Source organism: Carettochelys insculpta, chromosome 10 (genome assembly GCF_033958435.1).
Source record: "Carettochelys insculpta isolate YL-2023 chromosome 10, ASM3395843v1, whole genome shotgun sequence".
Lineage (NCBI taxonomy): Eukaryota > Metazoa > Chordata > Testudines > Carettochelyidae > Carettochelys > Carettochelys insculpta.
This window is the reverse complement of record NC_134146.1, coordinates 25662602-25676255: the sequence shown is the minus strand read 5'-3', so window position 1 is coordinate 25676255 and position 13654 is coordinate 25662602. Positions and strand designations below refer to the sequence as shown.

General features: G+C 40.4%; 1 protein-coding gene across 1 annotated transcript; it reads right to left on the bottom strand.

Moving 5' to 3' along the window:
* Positions 1-3200: 3200 nt before the first annotated feature.
* Positions 3201-13276, bottom strand: LOC142018235 (tubulin alpha-3 chain). The gene is made up of 5 exons (XM_075003832.1): positions 13268-13276; positions 11566-11788; positions 8877-9025; positions 5385-6065; positions 3201-3676 (listed from the first exon to the last, which is right to left on the bottom strand). Exons 1-5 carry the CDS (start codon positions 13274-13276, stop codon positions 3380-3382), a joined length of 1359 nt encoding a protein of 452 aa, XP_074859933.1. The 3' UTR covers positions 3201-3379.
* Positions 13277-13654: the final 378 nt, after the last annotated feature.

The window sequence follows — 13654 nt, the reverse complement described above, 5'->3', positions numbered from 1 at the left end:
TGCTAATGAAGCACTGAATATGCATTTCAGCGCTTCATTAGTAAACTTCGAAATGGCCATTTGCGTGGCCATTTCGAAGTTTGGGGCTAGTGTAGATGTAGCCAACCTGTGTAGCTTATAGCAATAAGGCTGTGTCAACACAGCACTGTGGCTAAAAGTTGGCATGAAAATACTGTTGGATTTCTTTTTGGGGGCAGGAGAATGCTCTTGCCAAAGAAGCCATATTCACATTTTGACTTGCCCCAACAAAACTTTTTTATGTTTTTTTTTTTTTTAAAGCACCCATGAACAAGTTGTGTTGCCAACGTGCTTTGTAACCATATCCTTGAGCTGTGTCTATTCTAGAGGGTTTTGTCAAAATATGGATGTTTTGTTAAAACCCAGAGCATCCAGGTTCCCATGGGTGTTGTCAGCAGAATGAAACACTTTTGTCGACAGCTGTACCCTGCTTGCCACTAGGAAGAATACCTCTGTTGACAGAGATCTGTTGACAACAAGCGGTCTGGGTGTTCTGGGGGCTTTTCTGTCAACAGAAACAGCTTCTGGGATGCTGGGCAACTCTGGTGTGCTTCCAGTTGTTCGTTTTGCTGATAGAGCAGCCAGAAAGTCCAGCTACTGTCTGTTAACCAAGCAAATCGCCCTTTCGATCCACTTTAGTGGTCTGGCCGTGAACTGACAGTTTTGTCAGACGATGTATTCTGACAAAAACTTGTGCTGACAAATTGCTCTAATCTAGATTTAGCCTTGTAGAGATGGAATTCTGAGTGGTAGGCCAAATAGAAAAGGACTTCTGATACACCTGAGACAGGGTTGGGACAGATTCACGAGAGTAGAAAATGTTTTTAGAACAAAGACAAGGTGCTGAATGTATTGAGACAAAAAAAAATCTTTACCTGGAGTTCAGAAAATTAAGGTTGCTGTTTCTTTTATATTCACCTAAAGGCAAAATTTTGTAAATAAAATGAAGTAAAGTATTCTGCACCTATGTCCTATGAAGAATTAAACCTTCCAGAAGTCCAACTTTTCTTCAGCCACTCAGAAGTCTGGACAATAAGGAACATAGTTCAGAATTTTAGAACTTAAAACCAAAGGAACAGCAGGTTTCTTCTGTCTGGTCATTCTTTTGTTAGGCATATTCCCTCCATTGTGTACTCAGCAAATAATCATCTCTAAAATTAACTTACCTTTGGATGGCTTTATAAGTAAGCTAGTTCTTAGTAACACCTTAGTAAATTCCCCCTTCTCCTCTCCCCAGCTTTTCAAATTGAGGTTCTTTTGTCAACCTCAGGCATACAGAAATCAGTTAAAACCAAGATAGTCACTAGGATCTTCAGCTGAGTCATGATTATTTATCTTCGCATTTTTTAGAAAATCAATATGAATTGAACTTGCTCTCACATGACACTTCAAAACTTTTCTTTAGTTTCTTAATGGGACATGTATTGGAAGTGAAAGAAGTCCCTTCTAAAAGGAATCTTCAGTTTTATGCGATGACCTTGAGTTTGTGTAATGATGTATTTCCACCCAGGATCACCACTTCAGATTTTGGTTGAGGTTGGCACCTTTACCCATGATTTTCCAGGTGCTACTTAGGAACTTAAACTCTAGTTGTCTGGCAGATAATTTAGCAATTAATTGACAGACACCCTGTATTATCTAATTCCTCTATTTAAAAAAAGAAATATAAGACCCATTCAGTTCTAATATCATCTTCTGACATCTTGTGGCAAGTCATAAGAACATCTAGCCCAGTATTCTGTCTTCTGACGGTGGCCAATGCCAGATGCCCCAGAGGGAATTAACAGAACAAATGATCTATCCTGTTACCCATTCCCAGCTTCTGACAGAGGCTAAGGGCACCATCCAGGCCCATCCTGGCCAATGGCCATTGATGGATCTATTATCTATGAATAAGCTTTGTTGTCCCAGGAGATGCCAGATAATAAAATGTGCCAGTCATTCAAGCTGATCCTGGCAGTGGGCCTGCTCTGTGACACCAGCTGGGCAGCTGGCTCCACTCTACTCCCCTGGCAGGGAAGCACCCTGTCAGTTGGCCCAGCAGTGGCAAGCCCTGTGGCAGTCAGCCCTGGACAGGTAACCAGCCTCCTGGCAGCCAGCCCCAGCCAACTACACAGAAACCATGACAACTGGCCAGGAAACTAGCCCCACAGAAACCAGCCCAGTTGGCCTTTGCAGCCTTGGCTGGCATGCCAGTTAACTGAACAAATTTATGTAGGCATAAACTTGTGTGTGCTAGAGCATGTTTTGTCAAAGAGTATTTTTAATTATTTGGAAGCCCTAATTTTTATCCTTGCCTGCTTTAACTTTTCTTTTTTAAAGGAGTTGGAAACAAGGGTTCAGAATCAGGGAGGGCATAAGAGTGGCTTGGGGTGAGTCACAAGATCTGGATGGGAAGCTATGGGATGAGGGACAGTGAAGCCTCTGACATACAGGCTTGTCCAAGAGCCAGCTGGCTTTAGCCTATACAGAAGAACACATGCTTTATTTAGCCCCTAAAGTCACAGGTTCATTCTCTCCTGCTGACAACTCAGGTCAATCAGCCTTACATGTGCTACATTTGAATCTCCCTAATCTGGGTGCCCCTAATCTGGGAACTACCATGGTTTGGACTTTGGCAGGAGGAAGAAGCAGCTCTGTGCACTGCTCCTCCTCTTCCTAATCCCACACTCCCACACTGGGGTAATGGCAGTACAGTGAAGTGCTTTCCTGAGGTGCTTCCCCACTGCAGGGGGCAGTGTCAGGGAACAGTACAGGACACCAAGCCTCATGCCCCCAGGGGCAGGATGCAAGGTAAATGGCAAGTGACCCTCCCAGCCTCCACCCATAGCATGCTTCCTGGCAAGCACTTCTGAAGTACACTTTTTAAAGTAAACTCTTTCATATCTTGCATTTTATTATCCAGAACTCTCAAACAAGTGGCATTTTAACCACATGGAAAACGTAACTAAAATTTACTTAAGTACAGAATAATAAAGTAAATACAGCCAATACAGTATAAATTTGCAGTGTACAATACTACCGTTGTTGGTAAATAAAGTACACCGCATACATTTTTGTTTGTTTCTTATTATCTAATCTTGTTTTTCTTTAGTGTTATGCATTGCTAGGTATATCTCTCTTATCCAGAATATTTGAATATCCAGCAACCTCTTGCTCCTGGGGCTGATGGATATGAAAGAGTTTACTGTGTTACTAAACAGTTTAGCCTAGCAATATTCTTGTGCTTTATAATTTTTTCTAATTAACCACTAAACAAAAAATACTGTTCTAACATTTAAACTTTTATTTGAAAACCAAACAAGTGAACTAAATTAAGAAAAATAATTGAAATAAACATTTTCTGACTTTCTTCTATTGTTTAATATTCCTCCCCTTCTTCAGCTTCTGCTTCCACAGAATCTACACCCACTTCTTCATAGTCTTTCTCAAGCGCAGCCAAATCTTCACGGGCTTCAGAAAATTCTCCTTCCTCCATCCCTTCTCCAACATACCAGTGTACAAAGGCCCGCTTAGCATACATTAAATCAAATTTATGGTCAAGACGAGCCCAAGCTTCTGCAATTGCTGTTGTATTACTCAACATACATACAGCACGCTGCACTTTGGCCAAATCACCTCCTGGCACTACAGTTGGAGGTTGGTAGTTAATGCCCACCTTTAAAGAAAGGAAACAAAACAATAAATGTAAGTTAGTATTTCAAAGTGTTCATTTTGCTCATAGTTTATTCAGCAAACTGAAACATGCTGACAAGACTGGTGCAACACTGCCAACTCCATGTGCTCAAAAATTGTTAAGTCAAGTTCCTGAAAATTTTGAGACTGGCTTAAAAATATTGTGATTAAAAATAGTAACTGTTGTGTCTTTATCTGCCTCCTGTTTTTTCTGTGTTTGTCTCAAACCATAAAGGCTAGACTTCTAAAAAATGAAACTTGAAATCCTTGTGCATTATCATGATTTTAACAGATTTATGAAAAAATACTTAACACAGTAATACTCAACTTAATTTTGAGCTTGCAACATCATCACAAATAACTTCTCAGCTTCTAAGAACCAACACATGTATTTAAGCCTAATAACTGATTTTGCCTCACTTGCTCATGCTGAATAAAGATCACACCATTTGACCCTTATTTAATGTTGAATAAGTAAATGAATTTAGAAGGAGTGAAAAACTACTGAACCCTGAAAAAAAAGCAGTTTTTTTTTTAAATTTGGTCTTTCGTGTCCTGCCATGCACGTACACTTGATTTGGCTTGACAGATAAATATTCATCTGCCATGTACTGCGTGTGAACCATTAGCAAGCTGAAAAACCAAGACATGGCTTGAGGAACTACTGCTGAAATAGGTAAGGTATCATGTTAAAATTTCATATTTGCTTCCCCTAAACACAATTTTTTTTTTAAATCTCTTTGATAAGTTGAAATGTTTGAGTAAATAAGTAGCTAAATTCTCAGGGCATGATTTTTAAGAATAGCTTAACTTTTGTTAACCTAGGTCCACAATCAGGCACTTGAATACATTACTCAGGAATTTTGAAAATCAGGTAACAAGCAGTTAATTTAATGAGAATTCTAGGGTACCAGCACTCTGAAAAAATAAGAATACCTATTTAGGAACCAAAATATAGATCCAGAAGCCTAATTTTTGGAGGCCAGGAGGGAGGGATGTCATGAAATCTTGACCTAACAGCAATAGCCAGGCCAGTGTACTTAAGTAATTTGTGCGCTATCAGGATGAGTAAGTGAGCCATAAGTCATCCTGAATTGTGTATCAGTAATTCACTAATAACATCTGTTTGTGGTTTATGGCAATAGACAATGTTTCTGCAGCATTTAGAGCACATAAGATGTGAGGGTGGATGACATTACTTGTTTAGCAGATTCTGGGCATATGGTTAATTTATATTTAATATCTTGAAGAAAAAAGTTATTAAATCCCTATGGAAAACTATCAAAATTCTGAATGCTTACATATTTTGCACCATTCTCCTATTGTATATTCCTTTCAAAACTTGGATCTCAGAATTTTTATCCCACCAATCAACTTAGTTATACAATTTGCATGTGTTGAAAATGCATTTGAGTGCATCAAAGATTGCCACATTCCTAGCTAATTTCATTTAGATAAGTGCAGTATTAGTAGGTTATGACTTTTACAAATAAGGTGTAAAAGTGCTTTGATCACAGATTTAAATTATAGACGCAGCTACCTATTTTTGCAGGCCTTTCTCATGCATACTTAAAATCTGACCTGACATATGACTAGTATAATGATGTAGACACTAGACATAGTATAAAAACTACCTCCAAATGTTTTACTGACAATTCCAAAAATAAGCAGTGTGACAAATTTCTAAATACCTTGAATCCAGTTGGACACCAATCCACAAACTGAATGGTTCTTTTAGTCTTGATAGTGGCAATGGCTGCATTAACATCTTTGGGGACAACATCACCTCTGTATAACATACAGCAGGCCATATACTTGCCATGGCGAGGGTCACATTTTACCATCTGGTTGGCTGGCTCAAAACAAGCATTGGTTATTTCAGCCACAGACAACTGCTCATGGTATGCTTTTTCAGCAGAAATGACAGGTGCATACGTTGCCAGTGGAAAATGGATTCGTGGATATGGGACAAGATTAGTTTGAAACTCGGTCAAATCTACATTGAGGGCTCCATCAAAACGTAGTGAAGCTGTGATGGATGAGACAATTTGCCCAATGAGTCGATTTAGGTTGGTGTAAGTAGGACGCTCAATGTCAAGATTACGACGACATATGTCATAAATGGCTTCATTATCTACCATGAAAGCACAGTCAGAATGCTCCAATGTTGTGTGTGTAGTTAGAATGGAATTGTAGGGTTCTACTACTGCAGTAGAAACCTGGGGTGCTGGGTAAATTGCAAACTCTAGTTTGGACTTTTTGCCATAATCAACAGAAAGCCTTTCCATGAGTAGAGATGCAAATCCTGAGCCAGTGCCTCCTCCAAAACTATGGAATATGAGGAATCCCTGCAGCCCTGTGCACAGATCAGCCTATAGGAGAAAGAAAACAAAGAAGTGGGAAAGAAAGGTCAGTGAGGTTAAATTACTTGATTCAGATTAGGAGCAATGTAAATTAAAGTAGAACATATAAAACACTCAAAGTATTAAGTATTTTTTTAAAAATTATAACATTAAATCCAATCCTTGTAATGTTTAATGTTTTGAGTAGGTATTATATTTTGTGACCTAAATGTATTTTGTTCCTTTTATCAGAATATAAGAAAATATGTGTGTATTACAATTACTTATTTTACGTCAGATGCATCTTAAGAGTCAAGAAGTAAGGCTGCCAAGGAATGATATAAATTTAAAATTGTCCTACAGCGAGATAGTATAATGCAAATATGAATTAATAAGATCACAAACTGAATTTCAGTAAAACAACCAAGATTTACATTAAATTAGGAAATGTAAAACTGATTTAGTTTGTTTTACTGAGCATTTGCTTAATAACATTTCGCCTTCTTGCAATCTTTTTAAAGATGATAATACGGCTGTGAAAGGGAGGCACATCCTCAGTAGAGAAATTGAAAGCAACAGCTCACTTTCTGAAACCACACATATAGTGACAGAAATATTTCAGATCGACAAAATTTAATAAATCATCCCATTTCCTAATTTGATCATATTAGATGCTGATGTGGAAGAAGCATTTCAAATACCATCTCCTCATTAATATACATCAGTCTGGGGAATAGAATGGAATACTTATGCAGAGATGTCACAGTTACTGTTTCTTAGTTTACTAAGTGGAACAGGTTGATGTGATACTGGGTGCTATTTGTTAATGTCTTGTTAAAATGGTTTGGGTCGAGTTATGGAGTCCAGAAAGATGGCGGATGATAAATCAAAAGTGGATTGAGTGGACAGGAGGCAGTGATTGATACTGTGACAGGATATGAAGAAAGGAATCTTGATACAAGCATGCATGATATTGAATATGAGAAGGAAAATGGCCCTGGAGTATGGATATTATTCAGGGGAATGAGAATAATAATATAAGCTTGAAATTATTGCTGAGTGAATATTAGGCTAGTTTTTTCTGGACTATTATGCTTTCCTAAAGTGGAGAACTAAAAAATGTATAATTTTTATGTGCATAGACTATTTGTCGAGTTAATTAATTTTTTCCATATTAATTGAAAATAACTGCTTTTCTCAAACATCAGATCTCCTAATGTAAATGTTTGAATTCGAGGAGAACAAAGGACACTAAATCTTATTCCTTGATTTCATGCAATCTGGTAGTTATAGAATACTGTACAGTAACTGTGTTTAAGTCTGTGAGTGTTTTTATTGTCTGCCAATCATTTTTGGATTCTACTGTTACCTGAAATTGAAAGCTGCTGTCATGAAATATTTTTGAACTCAGTTCAGTTTTTTTAGGTACTTTGACAATTATAGATCTACATACCTAATAGATGAGACCTATTATAGAAGAGACTTTCTAAAATGGATCAAGGTTGGTAATGTTGGTGTTTCTGGATTATCGATAAAAATATTTTCTTCCCATGACTATGTGATGATTGTACTTTTTAATTATATTATTTCCTCTTTTAATTTATTTAATGTTGAAACTTTTGTGCATGCAGTGGGAAGAAGGGTACTTTTTGCAGATAATTTCAGAAGTTTTTCCTTCATTTTTAGGCTAAAAACAAGATGAATGTTGATTTGAACTTTTAGTTGTCCTGGCTCACACCTGTGATCATAAATGGATTCTATTCCAGTCTATTTTATATGTATTCACACAAATAAGCCAACCCCAATGCAAGACCAAATTCTGCCCTTACTTATGTTTGTACAGCTTTACTGAAAACAAATGGATTTTACACTTATAACAGAGGCAAAAGGAAGCCAGTATAGATTTTTTTTTCCAATAGTTTCCTTGTATACAAATAACCACCCAGTTTAACTCTCCAGGTAGAAGCTGAAGGATTGGTAATTAGAAAAAGTATTTTACTTACATGCAAATTAAGCAAATTTGATGTGCATGCATACTGAGGAAAGAAATCAAACCCCATTATGTAAATATGAAATCACTTTTCAGAACAAACCTGCATTTTTAGGGCTCAAATATAGTTCCAGTATAGTCAACAGCAAGACTCCAGTTAAGCTAAATACAAGCAGTATTACAATTGCATGTCTCCTTATTGGTAGAATTAGCAGATTTGTAGACTGCCACGGTGTCTGTAGGTGTCCATAAAAATTCACACCTGGCTAAATTTTGGTTTTAGCATTACAGTATTAACAATCGTGCAATCGCTTTCATTTTGAAATGAACCATGCCTTCATATCAGGTCTTGCAATATAGTTTTAGTAAGTTACAGTTAGAGAACTATTTTAAATAACTACATTTTAAATGAAGTATTTCTTAAGTTGTTGTAAAATTTTAACATTGAAACTGTTCTGCAAGACATGCACAGGAAAACAGTTCAGTTAAAAGAGGGAGTGCAGGCTAATGCAGTGAAATTGTAATGCTGGTTTATGGTACTTAAAATTTTTTAAAACGTGCTGAGAAGATTACTCCAGACAACAGACTCCAGGCTCTGGGAATTTGTATTCAGCGACTGGCTCACATTAAATTGGGCACCTATATCAGTGGAAAAAGTAAAATATTCAAAAGCACCTGAATGATTTAGGAATCCATGTCCCATCTTCCTAAAAAGAAACTGTAATTCTCTTTTGAACATGCCAGAACCTTCAGTTTTATGTATGAATTCATACAACCTTCAGTTTCACCATTAGGCATGGAAAGGGATTTGATGCAGATATTAAAATACCGATCTTACTATTAACACCTACCAGCTTGCGAATGCGATCTAGCACTAGATCAACAATCTCTTTTCCAATAGTATAATGGCCTCTGGCATAATTATTAGCTGCATCCTCTTTCCCAGTAATGAGTTGTTCAGGATGGAATAGCTGTCTGTAAGTGCCTGTACGTACTTCATCTACAAAAATACAAAATATTCAGATGTAAATTTGGTCTGTTCTGTTCTCTATCAATAACCATTTGGTATGCTATCTCAGCACTTCCACATTTTGTAGATGCATGGGGGAGGCAAAAAGGCATAAAGGGGAATCCTGTTTTTTTTTTGGTTTTTTTGGTAAATAAATACCACACACATCTCTCTTGTGTAAAGACTTGACAACTTCAGTCCTTTTGCTCAGCTGACAACATAATACCTGCTACAATGACCACCACAATGACCATAGCCTGCAAGCCATTCCAGACCTATATGCCTTCATATTGCTGTTAGAGACGACGCTGTGTCAGCAGCTGTGATGGGGTTCAGGGCAGGGCATCTGTTGGCAGGAGTGACTCCTACTCACCAGGTAGAACAGGAAGTTTATTAGTCCACAGAGGCACAGCTCAGCACAGAGGTGTCAGTACAGCAGGCAGAGACAGTCATTCCAACCCATCCTGGGAAGAGGAGCCTGAGGGGTGCCCCTCTGGTGTGTAGCATCCCCCCCGTTGCCAGGCTGGCTGCCTTCCAACTCTCTCTCCCCCCAGCTTCTAACTGCTGCGTCCGATTAAACCCTGCTCGGCTCCTCCCTGCTCTTTGTTCAGGTCAGAGGTGTTACCTGCCAGCTTAGGTTACAGTCCCAGGGGTCATCCTTAGTGGCTGTGAGTTGCTCTGTGTGTCACACATACATCCAGCCTGAGTCTCACATGCACTTCCAACACTCCATCACAGCAACTCAGAACAGACATTATTTAAAAAAACTGTTAACATGAATGAGAAATCTAACCCCAAATTTCCTATTTGCAAAAATCTGATACACCCACTCTGTACTGCCCTTCACACAACTCCATATTCTAATGAGAAAATTTCACAATTTACTTCAGTTTGAAAGGTTTTAATAGGAGAAATGTCATTTTTAATTTTTGAAGTGGCTCAAGTAATATGTAAGTAGTTTTAAAGAGCATGCAAGACAATAGTTATGGTAAGTGACAAGGGTCTCTTAGATATGTATTAAACCATGGAAATGCAATGTTATGACAAAAGCACAACAGTTTTTCTCGTATCACATTATTGTAACGGATGAACAGCAAAGTAATTTGAGGGGGAGATACATTTCTTCTTTAAGAGAATACATTTAGAAGATTTATAGCACCCAGGGAATACAACCCTGATTATTTTTGTCCATAGATTTCTCTACCTGTGCATCTGCCTCTCCTCCATGCCATTATACTTACTCTTCGTAACTGAAGAAGGCATACTAGGATTTCTGTAATACAGGTATGGGGAACCTACAGCCTTCTTGAATATTGGGGCTTGCACCTCCCTGCAGCAGGAAATGTGCACTGGTGCTCCAGCCCAGTGGTCCCTCTGAGTCACTGGAGCAGGAGTGCTGGCTCCCTGCTGGGAGCGGGTAAGCCCCAGGGGCCAGATCCAGGGAAAGCAGGTTTGCCTGGCAGGGGTAGGAAGCAGCTGTGTATACTACTGCTCCTCCCCCACCTCAGCTGTGTACCCTCTCCCATCCAGATCCCCCACCTCTAGCTGCCTCCTCCACCCACCCTTCCAGATCCTCAACTCTCCCCTCTCTGATCCTGCACCCCCTCCTTTACCCTGCCTGCCAACCAGATCCCCTACACCCACTCCTAGCCCACTCCTGCACTCTACCTTCCTCCCAGACCCTGTGCACCCACCTCTATCTTGCTTGTTCACGCTCCCTCATTTTGGCCCCACTCCAGAGTTTAGGGGCACTCACAAAATCTACTGGGACTGGTCCCCCAGAAGAGTTAATCTGGCCTGTGGGGAGCACTGGACCTCAGTCCTTCCTCATCCCCACTGTTAGGCTGGAGCACAAGGAGAGTGAGGATTCGTAGGGGTTTTTAACTTTTGTTTCTCACTTTTGCTTGCCCCTCCCCCCCACCTGATTTTTTCTGTGGGTCAGTGACCTGATGCAAAAAATGTTTCCCACCCCTCTCATAATAGTTCCCAATGATAGCTTCCACTGTTTTAAAAACATTAATTACTTCAGCACTGATGCTGGATAGGGCATGACAGAAGAGCTTGAAAGTGGTGATTTCCATTTTGTGACAAGAGAAATATTATCAGTGACATTTCAAAGGGAAACCGATGCTTACTGTATCAAACTCTAAGGAGCTCTTAAGCAAGTTAAGCACAAGTCAAAATTGTGAGGTTCCCAGGAGCTAGAGAGCCGGATGGGGGAAGCCTGCAAGACAGACAGCAGCAGCGGGAGAAGCCACACCTGGCTCCCAGAGTGGCAGGGAGCCAAGAATCAACCAGCACTACCACCTGGTTCCCAGCTCCCCCCAAGTGCGAAATTTGAGTTACTCAAGGGTGTGCAGGAGCACAACCCTAGCATAACTCAGGGGACTACTGTATTTTTAAGGTTACCGTGTCTATTTTTAAGACTATCTAAAAGGTAGACTTTTTCAATTTCATTTGAAAAAATAAATGGAAAAAAAACAAATTATAGGCAGGTACTCAAGTAAAATATCTCAATTTCATATACATACCAACCACAGTTGGTTCAAGGTCCACAAATACAGCTCTGGGCACGTGTTTACCAGCCCCTGTCTCACTGAAGAAAGTATTGAATGAATCATCTCCACCTCCAATAGTTTTGTCACTGGGCATTTGACCATCAGGCTGGATTCCATGTTCAAGACAATATAATTCCCAGCATGCATTGCCAATCTGAACACCAGCCTGACCAACATGGATAGAGATACATTCACGCTGTGAGGACAAAACAGAACAGGTTTACTTCAGACTCTGAGGCCAGAATAAGACACTCTGATCACCTAATCAGACCTCCAGTTTAGCACATGCTTATAGACTAGATCTTTCCCAAAATATCTTTTAGAAAAAGCATCCAAACTGTATTTTAAAATTGTCAGTGATGGAGAATCCACCATGATTCTTGATTAATTGTTCAACAGTTAAATAATAGAGTACTGTGCAAGTTTTTCTCCATCTTTCAGTTTTGACCCTCATGAATTGAATTAGTTTTCCAAGTATTTTATCTCGTCTTTCCCCTCTAGCACACTGCATACATATGTTTGTGTTCCTATTAGCCACCTGTACACCATTCTTTTATTAACATGTTTTTTCATGGAATATTATATATAGTCAGGGCAGAAATAGCTATACAAATCCCTAAAGCATGGTTTCCCAAACTGGGGGGCATGAAGAAATTCCAGGGGGGCACAAGATGACCCAGCTGCCCCTTCCCAACATTCCCCCTACCTGAAGAGAGATCTGGTCTTTGCTTTCAGCCTCTGCCATTTTACGTGGGTGACCTGGAGCAGCCTCTATAAAAAGCAGGCGGCCGGCAAAGACCCACATGGAGCTAGCTGCCTCCTGACAATGAGAGTGAGTGTGGGTTGGGGGGAGGAGGATGGGGTTAGAGGGCAGACTGGGGGTGCCTGGCTTTGTGGGAGGACTTGGGAGGGGCTTGAGCGGCTGGCTTGCAGGACTTGGGCGGATGGCCAGCTTGTGGACTTGTGGAGCTCAGGTGACTGGCCCTAGCAGTGTGGGGTTTGGGCAGCTAGGGCTGGTGGGTGGGTGGGTAGCCCCAGCAGCATGGGGCTTGAGTGAGCAGCTTGCCAGCAGCTGGGGTGGTTGGCTGGTCCTGGCAGCCCAGCGCTTGGGTTGCTGGCGGTCAGGTGGACAGCTCGCCCTGGCAGTGTGGGGCTCAGGCAGGCAGCTCTGTCAGTGCAGGACTCAGGCAGGCAGCTGAGTCTGGAGGCTGGCACAAGGCTCAGGCAGCTGGGGCTGCACCAGGCAAGCACAAGGGGCCAAGAAAAATTATTTGTGCTTATTTTTAATTTCAAATAACACTTTTATATCAAGCTTTTCTGGTTCTTTCAAATTACGAATTTAATTTTTTGTTAAGGGGGGGTTGGATGATGGTAAAGAAGGGGGGGCACATGGGTTTCTCAAAAATCACACGGGGGGGGGCATGAGGCTGAAAAGTTTGAGAACCACTGCCCTAAAGCCTTCAATTTCTTATTTAATGATGTATTACATAAAGGATCTCAGAATCTAGCCAAGATACCCTTACTTTAACCAAAAGTACTATAATTACTAATACATCTTCTGGTCATCTGCCTGGCAATTCTTTTTATTGTGGCTCCCCGTCAGATCCCTTGAGAGTCCTCAAACAAACCTCCTGACTTCAGCTTGCCCAGCTGAATCTATGAAAGCTTCATTTACAGTTACCATTACTTGCTCAGTAATATACAGTCCCTTTCACCAAATCTCTCTCTCACTCTGTCTAGAAATATTATCCTTCAGCTCCTTTCCAAGCCCTGAATCTGTCAGTCTACCTGCTCAAAAACTCCTTTTGAATAAGAGATAGGGAACCCTTTTCTTTTGTCCAGGGAACAATTACTAAGAGAAAAATCAGTTGGGGGCAGTCTCCACAGTGCCTGTGGCCCTGCTTCATCACCTGGGCCCCACCATTGCTTTCTTGTCCCTTCAAATTCGTCTTGATTTCATCCCACTTGCCATCCCATTCGAGACATGCCCTTTGACTCCCCAGGACTTCCACGTCCAAGTGCCGCCCTCACTTCTCTTCTCCAGACCTCCTGCCAGCTTCAA

What these genes read in the sequence shown, in the direction of transcription:
- LOC142018235 (XM_075003832.1), bottom strand. An exon ending in CCTTGAACCAACTGTGGTTG is followed by an intron (nt 9,026 to 11,565) that starts GTATGTATATGA and finishes GTATTTTTGTAG; the next exon opens with ATGAAGTACGTACAGGCACT. An exon ending in TAGATCGCATTCGCAAGCTG is followed by an intron (nt 6,066 to 8,876) that starts GTAGGTGTTAAT and finishes TTTCTCCTATAG; the next exon opens with GCTGATCTGTGCACAGGGCT.